General features: G+C 42.9%; 1 protein-coding gene across 18 annotated transcripts in view; it reads right to left on the bottom strand.

Moving 5' to 3' along the window:
• Positions 1 to 365: 365 nt before the first annotated feature.
• Positions 366 to 10,749, bottom strand: part of LOC111153482 (transducin like enhancer of split 4) — a 144,329-nt gene continuing 133,945 nt past the window's right edge. For all 18 annotated transcript variants that reach the window (XM_022512511.1, XM_022512513.1, XM_022512512.1 and 15 more), the window contains 6 exons: positions 8,734 to 8,983; positions 7,530 to 7,777; positions 5,098 to 5,245; positions 4,525 to 4,675; positions 4,108 to 4,184; positions 366 to 2,044 (listed from right to left, as the gene is read on the bottom strand). In XM_022512511.1, coding sequence (XP_022368219.1) covers positions 1,937 to 2,044; positions 4,108 to 4,184; positions 4,525 to 4,675; positions 5,098 to 5,245; positions 7,530 to 7,777; positions 8,734 to 8,983 — 982 coding nt within the window. In that variant the 3' untranslated portion in view covers positions 366 to 1,936. The remainder of the gene's footprint in view (positions 2,045 to 4,107; positions 4,185 to 4,524; positions 4,676 to 5,097; positions 5,246 to 7,529; positions 7,778 to 8,733; positions 8,984 to 10,749) is intronic.

Genomic DNA, 10,749 nt, shown 5'->3' with positions numbered 1-10,749 from the left:
TTTTTTAAAACTAATTTTAGTAAAGTTAAATTTAAATAGCCACAAACAGCTAGTGCAACCACACTGAACAGTGCAGCCCTAAAGCACTTGAGTAACGTGACGACTTTCTGACAGACAGTCGTTTTACAAACCGAAGAGGCACTCGGTCAATGTTTGGTACAACCTGTCCTTGCTAACCTCCATCTGCTCTCCCTTCTAGTTCCTGTCAAATGAAAATAAACACAAAACTAAAAACGCAATAATAACGAAACCCATGTGACTTTAACACCAGTCTCCCTTGAATGAAGCTAGTAATTCTAAGTATATGGGAGTGGCACAGTCGGACAAAAATGAAAGCCAGCCAAACAAAGAATTAGAAATAAGCATACTAGAAGTTATTTATGTTTAATGCTTAAAAGTCTGAATGCACAAACAATCTACCATTATAGAAGTACTGGTGGTCAATACGATGCATTAGAACTATGTACAATGCACAGTTTAGTATCAAAATCTTTCTACACCGTAGAGTTTTACGAAACTGTTAATGACATCAAACACTAAGCACTTAAGACACCATTTTTTTTTCTGCTACCACATTAGGAACGTCAATGGACAGTCCATTTCAACTTGCAGCATCCATCCGTTTCTAGTATGAAATTAAGTAATTTTCTACTTACACAATAAAGTTTATCTACACAGTTCTCTTGATTTTGATCCATAGCAGCAAAGGCACTGTACATCAGCAGATCCACAGACTTAAAAAGATTTTTAAAGCATTCAAACAAAAAAATAATAAAAAAAAAAGAGTCACATATCATAGTTGAACAGCAACAACAACAACATAAAAGATAACACAATGTTTCCAGCACAATGGCACAGCCTGTGTCCATTTCAGGGACATCCAACTAAGACAGGGAAAGAACCGGAGGTAAAGAAAGCAAGTCCTCATCCCAGGTGAGAGTCCATTCTTTCTGGTTTACAGAGGAAGGTCCTTGCAAGTCTCCTCTGCTGTCCTCATTTTGTCAAAGACTTGACTTGCACAGCAGGAGGACTCCTCCCCTGAATCCGCGCAGTTCCCAAAGAACATGCCAAAAAATAGCCTGTAATTTCTCGTAATGACAAAACTGCCCAAAGGTATACATCTCCCTTTGCAAAGAAACATGGCAAAAATATCCAGAAGGGATTAAGTTCTCTCTTTAGGCCAAATTTAATTTGTTCATCTGTCTATAATACATTAAAAAAGGAATTAAAAACTTAGTACAAAGACACTTGTCAACAAGTCAAAAAAGAAAAAAAAAAGTCCAATTACTTTTATCAAATAGAATCTAAAGCTATAGATATATTGGTTAAAGTTGTCCAGATAGACTCAAATGAATACGACGTGGCCTGTCATGTTCTAATTGTTCAAATTTCCAAACATTTAAAATAAGTAGAAAACAACAAAAAAAATCTAACAACACAGCAACATATTGCTTCCATATGTAATTATACATTTCACATCTCTATACAGTCCTTAGTCTACATTTAGTGACATTTTTCATCAATTATGTTAAACCTTCCTTTCCCCTCCTTTGCCAAAAAAAGGGGGGGGAGGGGTATCAAATACAACGCATCTTCATTATCAATGCAGGAGCAGACAGCTTTATTCAGTCAAAGTTAGAAAGCCTTCTTTAAACAAAATAAATATATTACAGATATAATACATAATTAAAGATTCCGTCACTGTTAAGTATGGTAATTCCATGTTCTTCCAAGTAGAGAGCTGAAGATTTGGTATCACAGGTTCTTAATGAGTATTCACAATTCAATAGCAAGGGAGGAAGTGGGGTAAGAGATGGGATTAAACTCCACAACTGCAATGAGTATCTGAAATCCTTGGTTTTAGATGCGGGGGGAAAAGGATGATAGAACAAAGTGCTACAAGGAGAAGGGGTCCAGTTCGCATGAAGATTTGTCCTTAATAAATAACTTCATAAACCGTGGCCTTCTTATCCCCAGAGCCAGTGACAATGTATTTGTCATCCACAGAGATGTCACAGCTAAGCACCGATGAGGATTCTTTGGACTAGGAAAGAAACAAATACAAATGTTACCTACTGAAAGAAAAATCCATGAGGTGACTGGAAGACAGAGTAAAAACAAGCATGAAGGTGTCCCGTTGTCCAAACAGGAGCAGCCCGCCAGGCAAGGCAGTCCCGGCCCTCCCTCAAAATGGCGGGGCCCAGGACACTCTAGGGACACCTCACCACGCTAGTCTACAGGCTCCTGCAATGGGGACATCAGGTGGCAGGCAAGCCAGCTGTACAAGCACGTGTTTTGAAGAAGTAAGGCCTGGTTTTGAACCCTCTTATCCAGAAAGGTAAGAGCAGAGTGTTCTTAGCATCCCCCACTTCAGTCAGATGGCTTGGAGGTCAGGCTGCAGAACACCAGACCGGTCACTTAACCCCCGTGAAACTCCTCACTTACAAACAGGTCAGGACCTCTTACCTGCCTGCCACCTCAAGAGAGCCGCCTCAGAGTTCAAGTGGAAAATGTCATGGAAAACACTACATTTTTTGAAATTGGGAATGTAAAAATATTTCTAATAGAAAGCCCAATTCTCCAGTGTGAAAAAAGAATGCATATCTCCAAGTGGGGAGGAGTTCAACAGTTAGAAGGAGAAATGTTCCATACTTAAGAGTCCTGGATACCATGCTCAACTCACCAACCACAAGGAGGTCAAGGTCAACTTTGAACTGAACTGTGCTAAATGAATGAATGCTGCAGGATTTTAACCAGAACTCTGAAGATTTAAAAAATTAACACCTGACGTGCAGAAGCTAACCTATTGCCAGTGTTTCTCAAACTTTTTTCATTGTAACCTGTATTTTTTAAATGATTTTATTTATTTATTTATTTGTCAGGGAGAGCGAGCGAGCGAGAGAGAGAGCGCACACACAAGCAGGCAGAGTGGCAGGCAGAGATGGAGAGAGAAGCAGACTCCCTGCTGAGCAAGGAGCCCGATGCGGGACTCAATCCCAGGACCCTGGGATCATGACCTGAGCCGAAGGCAGCGGCTTAACCAACTGAGCCACCCAGGCGTCCCAACTGATTGTAACCTGTAATTAATCTATTTTACTTCACAATCCAGTATACACAAAAGATACAACACTTATACTTACTATAAAAGATCCACTCTAAGATTATAGATTTCCTTTTTTTTATTCCCAGTCCTTTTTGGGACCACCAGAAAGGTTGTGACCCATAATATTAACAATATATACTATATTCAGTTATAAATTTCATGACAGCAATAATCAGCTATTTTTGTCCTATCGATTACCTGGCACAGTATTTTCACTCAATATATGTATTTTTGTATTTTGCGTTGATCTACTCTATGATGACATAATACTACGCTCAAGAAAACTGCAAATCTGTTATTATCCCTTAAAAAAAAAAAAAAAAACCACACAACTAAAAAATAACATCCCAAGTATAGGTTAAAAAAGAGGTGTTCTTTAATCTGCCTGTGAAATTTCCACATACCAGCCAGTGAGAGCACAGAGACAGTGAGTGTGCCCATGTTGATCATATCTACCATTTGGTCCTCCTACAAATAATTTCACACACTACACATTAAGTACCACTAAGTCAATAAGAATAAACATTTCTGAAATTAATTAAGATTTACTAAACTTTTCCACAACACTTCTTTGGGAAAAAAAATCAAAGAAATAACAATACTAATAGGAATATTCAGGCAAAATGCTCAAAGTTTTTAAATAGAAGCACTTTAAAGATGCAACGCACACACACAAATCATAGAGGATGCAAAAACTCTAATGTATACATGGGACGGACGCACGGAAAGCTGGTTAGTGCAATGGGCAGTGTCTCGGCCCTGGGCTCGAAGAGAACTGGAGACCACCCCCAGCTCCACACCGTGGGGCTGTGACACCAGCCTCACCCCCAGCTCCACACCGTGGGGCTGTGACACCAGCCTCCCTCAGGCAAGGTAGTCTTCTCTTGCTCTACCTCCGAGGACACTCAGGAGCCGTATTAATCTGACAGAATGCACAGAGAGACTCTGGGTAAACCATCGCCATGTGGGGAGCACGCACTAAGTGGGAGCTGGACAAGTGTTACCTGGAATATACTGGCCCCATAAGGTGTTCTCCAGGCATTCAGAAGGTTGTCCTTTCCAGTGCTTACAAACCATTTGCCTACAGAAAGAGTTTGGAAAAAGGTCTTGTTTGTGTTACTGTGTCAGATACCAGCGATTTGCTTTATAGCACACAAACTATTCACAGAAAACTCTTCTAATTTGCAACAAAAGTTTCTTTTCACTGGAAACATAAAGCTCAATGTCCTAGATTTAGTGAGTCACTTATCCTTTCAACAATGGTAAGTGGATCCGCACACGGCATTAGAGACGCAGGCACATATGTACTTTGGAAGAGGGACAAGTTACTAAACCAAAGGAGTGGAGTGAGGACACATCCGCGGGAGGGCAGAGGGGGTGGACTGTCATGGACAGGAAATGGATGGGAGGGGGCTGCTTACCACAATGGGCAAACTTGAGCGACAGGACGCAGCTCTCGTGGAGATGCAGCTGGTATTTGTCCGGTTTGGTGACGTGCAGCACTTCTACGTTACTGTTCTCCATCCCCACAGCCAGCCACTCTCCGGTTGGGCAGTAGCCCAGAGAAAAGATCTACGAGTGAAACCGCTCAGAGTGACGGTGCCTACAGAAGACACGCTGCCTCTCACGGGAGGTACTGCTTCTTCTGGGGATACTATTTAAATCGTGAAGGAAGTCTAGATGATTCCAATTATATAAGAAGAAATCACAGCCAAATGGGTGATGCCCAAGTAACGCAACATATTTGTACAATATCATTTAATGAATCAATTAGGCAAAATTTAAAGAATACAAAATAATGGTCTTTGGAGGAAAAACCTGCTAAAAGCTTATAAATGAGATTTTTTTTTCTAATCCTTTAAATACATAATACTGTGTTTTGACAGAACTGAGTTATCTAACCCAGAGTCAAAAGGGACTTTGTCACATGGTATAGTCTGTCACGTATATCACAAAACTATGTCTTCTGGAGTGTCCCGGGCCCACGCCTGTACCTGTGAGGTGAAGTCGTGCTGCTGCAGCTGCCGCCCCTCGCGCAGGTCCCAGGACCTGACCGTGTTGTCCAGGCCGCCCGTCCAGAGCTTGGTGCCGTCATTAGAAATGTCAATACAGCTGGCCCCGTCTGTGTGGCCCTGGAATTGCCTGAAAATGTCAAAACGGAGGGAAAACATTTGAAAAGTTAGTTTTTATGTGAACTCAATTCCGAGCTCGTCAGTGCAGCCACTGTGGAAAACAGTGTGCAGTTCTATAAAAAATTAAAAGGTGAATTACCATAAGATCCAGTGACTCCATGACCGGTATTTACCCAAAGAAAAGGAAAACACTAATTTGAAAAGATGTACGCCCCCCCCTATGTTTAACTGCAGCATTATTTACAATAGCCAAGACACGGAAGCAGCCCAAGTGTCCATTGATAGATGGGTAAAGATGTGATATACATATACCATGGAATATTATTCAGCCATAAAAAAGAGTAAGTTCTTGTCGTTTGCAATAACATGGATGGATACAGAGTATAACGCTAATTGAAATAAGTCAAAGAAAGATAAATACTATATGACTTCATTCATCTGTAAGAATTTAAGAAATAAAACAAACGAACAAATGAAGAAAAAAAGAGACAGACAAACAGACTCATACAAAGAACAAACTGATGGTTACCAGAGGGGAAGTGGTGGGGGAACGGGTGAATGAGATGAAAGGGATTAAAAGTACATTTGTGGTGATGAGCACTGAGTCATGCACAGAATTGCTGAATCATGATTTTGCACACTTGAAACTACAATAACACTCAATGTTAATTATACCTCAGTAAAAAAAAATTGAGAACTCCTCAGGGATCAGTTTCATTGTAGGTCTTACAGATTGGGTTTACTGTGTTTTCTAATTATTCAACTAACAAAGCATATACATAGAGAGATTCAGGTTTAACTGAGAGGTTCAATTTCTTACACTTTTTATTTTTGAACACTTAGGGGGTCTTTGACTGTCATACCAAAAAACAACTGATATAAACAAGGGAAAAAAAATCTCCAACTGAAATAAACAAAAGAAAACACACAGCTATATGTATATGAACTAATCAAAAATACATCTAAGACTGATTTTATCATTGTAATATGAAGGAAAGGATTTAAGAGGATGTAAGGCATATCATATGTTCCTTTCTACAAAAGCTATGGGGATGGCCACAGGAGCCGCAGAGCAAATTTTGCCAGTGCGCAGTTATGCAACTGTAGCAGGCTGTGCAAGACAACGAAAAGGCTATGCTCTCAAGTAAGGCACATGGAAAGAAACTCAGTGTGGCTCAGCTGTTACAGGAGCTGGTAGAATGTACAAAAGACACTGGGAAAAGAAGAGATTAGAAGCAGTTCCTCCTAAGAGCCTTACCCAAGATGAAACAAATGATGACCACTTTATTTTTGGAATCATGCATAGAGCTCAGTCCTGCAAAAATTATCTGACAGATGGCCAGTAAAGGCCTCTTCTCCTTACATACTCCCCTTGACTTGCGGCTAGCCCTGATTACAACCTTCTCACACCCTTTAGCAAATCATACCTCATACTTCCTGCTCTCTTGGGTGCTGACATCTGGAGACTCATTTCAGGGCATTATCTACCAACAGCAATCCCATATAATTTCACTTCTAAACAGACAACTCAGTGCATCGACCCATCCTTAATGTTGGGATTACAGATAATCTAGACCATTTCAGAGTGAAGCACCATGCTGGGGCCCGTAGCAGGGGTTCGGTGATAAGCTACTGACAGAAGGCACATGTGGGATACATGTGGAATGGAGGACAGTGCCCTGTGCTGTGAATCTTCTTGGTGAGTGTCTAGCCACACTCGGTTGGTTAGCAAGTGCAGATGGCAAATTTATAGATGTCTAACGAGCTCATGAGGTCATGGGAACATGATGTACATTAATTATGTAAAAATGACCTCATTTTTTAAAAACCCAAATCAGTGATGCTTAGGATAATGTCCAAAAAAGAAAAAAAACCCAAAGAAAGAGAACAATCCCTCATTTGGTAAGTTCAAAAGTTCAAAGGCAGAAAATAAGATTTTACATCAGTAAATTGTTTCTAGCCTTTTTTTTTTTTTAAGATTTTATTTGTTTATTGAAGAGAGTGAGACAGAGATAGTGAGAGAGGGCAGGAACAGGGAGGAGAGGGAGAAACAGGTCACCTGCTGAGCAGGCAGCCGGATACGGGACTCAATCCCAGGACTCTGGGATCATAACCTAAGCTGCAGGCAGTCGCTTAACCAACTGAGCCACCCAGGCGCCCTCTAGCCATCTTTCAAATGAGCCTGTTCCTAACACATTTTAGTAGAATTCTATTTCATTGTTTTAGACACACACAGCTCTTTGGCACAGAGCAGTAAAATCGGCTCCCTTGCGTGCTCCCTCTTGCTGACCCACCTCACCAGCGTCTGGTTGTGCAGGTCCCAGACGGCGATGTTACCGTCACTGCAGCACGAGAAGCAGACTTTGGAGTCAGGGCTGATGGCCAGAGCGTAGCACGCAGGGGCCGAGGACGTCAGCTCTGCCTTGATGCGTGGGGTCGGAGCTGCCAGGTCCCAGATGGACAGAGTGCTGGCCTCCCCTCCCACGATGAGGGTGCGACCATCAGGGAGCAATCGGCAGGAACGGATGTAGTTATCCCTGTTCTGTAGAGACAAAAACCATCAAGAGATCACTCATGAGGAAAGGAAAACAGCATTAACATGAGAGCAGAAATCCATAAAAGTATTGTGTTCCCTCCTGGTTTTAATGAGCCATTTTTACTTATGACAATGATAAAGTGGATTAATGCTAGAAAATTACATGAAATTAGGGAAGTACTTAAACTTGATCTACAAATTTAGTGCTGAGATATTTAATCTTAATTAGCATGAAAATGCAAAGATCTAGACCCAACTCCCACCACCACCAAGCTGCCTGACTCATTTGCACGCACACACGCGCGCGCACACACACACACACACACACACACACACGCGCGCGCACACACACACACACACACACACACACACACCCCCCCAACGGAGGAGCGCAGGAGTCCTGGACAGCAGTGGTTGATCAAGCAGCATCAACTGGAGGCAAAATTTGATCGAGGAATGTTAAGGGAGGGGGAGTGAGAAAAAAGGTCCTCCCAGCTCATGAGGGTCTGGGAATGTTGTATACAACAAATATGTTAAACCAACCAAACATTGTGGAGCAGCAGAAATTCCACTGCTGGTTTAAGGAAGAATGTCCAGCAGAAGTTTTATAAATGATGGAAGGACAAACGCCCAAGACACAGGCAAGGGAATAGTCTACTGTCTGCGCAGAAAGCATGACGTTATTCTGGTCATGTCACCATGTGCGCTCTCACAGAAGCCCTCCTGGGCTTTTAACTTTTCTTATTCTCCTTTATCAGACAGGAAAACGGGTAGTGAGCCTGTGCCCCTGAATCGGGCAGGATTCATGAAAATTGCACTCTCCACATGAAGGGCCAAAAACCACCGAAGACAACTACCCACTTGGAATCAATTCCCTATGTTGCCCGTCCAACCAAGTCTCTCACTATTCCATCCCATTTTCTGAATGAGGGTGTAAGCCCCATTCCTCCATGTTTGCTCACCAGACAGTCGAGCTGAGAGACGGGGCTCTTGTTGCTGGGGTGGCTGATGTCCCAGACCTTGACGCAGCCCTTGCCACCCGTGTACACGTGTCTCGTGGGGTTGCTGATGGTCACTGCGCACACCACCTCCCCGTGGTTCAGGGTGTTGATCTGGCGCGCGTGCCGGGGGATTCCGGGTCCGATGAGGGCGTCGGGGGGGAAAGGGACAGGCTGCATCTGGCCGTCTGCAGTGACGTGGAAGGAGTATGCTCTACGGTAGTGTAGTGGGGAGAAGAAAAAATAAGAGGGGAAGGTGAAAAACATTAGTTAACTGATCAGTGTGAGGAGATGAAAAAGAAAACATTTTCAGTGTTACTTATAATTTGCAAGTAAGTCAAATTTACCTGGTACAAAAGAGAAAATCTAATTTTCAGAGCTAGATCTACGATCAAATGTCAGGTCGACTCTTCACTAACTGGTGTGTGGCATTAAGTAGTCACTGAGCCTCTCCGAACCTCAGTTCTCATCTTCAAAAGGGAGAGAATGCTACCTACACTTCACAGAGAATTAAGTAAGAAAGCCAACATCTAGTATAGTATCTATCTAGTAAAGCCAACATCTAGTATATTCAGGACACTCTGCAAACTTGCTCTGTTTTCTACTTCCGGTGACCCAGAAGCCTGTGATGCTATTTGTGCCTGTATATGAATTCACGCCAATCAAGTGATTTACTAATGGAGATCAATGAGTCAAAATGATAACAAGTTCTAAGGAGTTGAGTCTCTAGGCCCACAGTGAAATGACAGCTGTGACCCCAGCACACGCACCAGAATAAGTCCTATTGGACTTGACAATCACTAATGCAAGTAATTCCTGATGAAATTAGGACCTGTAAAGGCGTCCTGTGTGACTACCCCAAAGGCCCACCTGTAAGTGCCTATCGTCAGCTCCAACTCCAGTTTGTCTCCAAGGAAAGCTCTACACTTATGAAAACATTTGGTTCTAAATGCAACTTCCGTTCGAACATCTCCCTCAAGAGATCTCTATTCTTAGGGTGCTGAAGTCAGGGTGGACACATCAGTGAGGCTGTGTGATGCACAGGGTGGGGAGAGGGAGCTGGGCCTGTCTTCTATCATGGGCAATAGCCCATTTTGGAAATTACGTCATTCTGCTTTGGCATGAAGCTTTGGAATGTGCTCTGTTTATAGGACAAAGTTTGGGAAAGACATACCAAGGGAAAGCATCTGTGAGTGCACAAAGGACTGGAGCTTGGACCTTTCAGGGAAGTTTTAGAATCAAAACAGTTTATGGCTCCTTAATGCAAAAAGCTACAGGCTAGCCACATTCATCAAAACTCGTCCCATTACTAAGGACCTCATCACCCTCCCGACTGGCCCCAGGAGGGATGACGAAGTATGTGGCCATGGAAGACGTGGTGCCAGATAGTGGAGGGCTTTTTCCTTCTCGGTAACAACAGAGAAGCAGAGGCCCAGCCTGTAGCAGAACGTGGTATGCGGGACTGCTGACGGGGAAGAAGGCGGAAGCTCGGGAGACAAGAGACAGAAGACATTTCCTCGGTCAAATCAATAGGACTTGGGAGACACACTGAACCTGAGACCTGGGAGAGAGGTGTGAAGGAGGGCTCTAAGGCTCAGAACCCACATGATTCAGGCGGACCACATGTTAATGAAGCTACGGGGAAGCATGACCGAAAGCTACACACTGGTTTGGTTTTCTTTAATTTGAGGGCGGCTGGGAATCCAAAGAGTTCAACAGTAAGCAGAGTACTGTGACTCAGGTGAGAGGTTAGGTTAGAAGGACAACGTGTGCTTATTGACTAAGAAGTGACAGCGGAAGCTAAGGGAACAGAACAATAATGCCGTAGCAGATCATACAGTGAGCGGACAAATGCGGATCTAGGGGGCTGCTTACATCTAAGGACCCTCCAGCAAGAGCAGTCAGAGACACAGATGATTGAGAGAGACGATCAAGTCCAGAGATAGGAGAAGATGGTCAATCACTTGACAACGTATTAAG

The sequence above is a fragment of the Enhydra lutris genome, unplaced genomic scaffold (assembly GCF_002288905.1).
Source record: "Enhydra lutris kenyoni isolate GAN:26980312 unplaced genomic scaffold, ASM228890v2 scaffoldscaffold33, whole genome shotgun sequence".
Classification (NCBI taxonomy): Eukaryota; Metazoa; Chordata; class Mammalia; order Carnivora; family Mustelidae; genus Enhydra; species Enhydra lutris.
The sequence above is the reverse complement of the archived record's forward strand: the minus strand, read 5'-3'. Positions and strand labels throughout refer to the sequence as shown.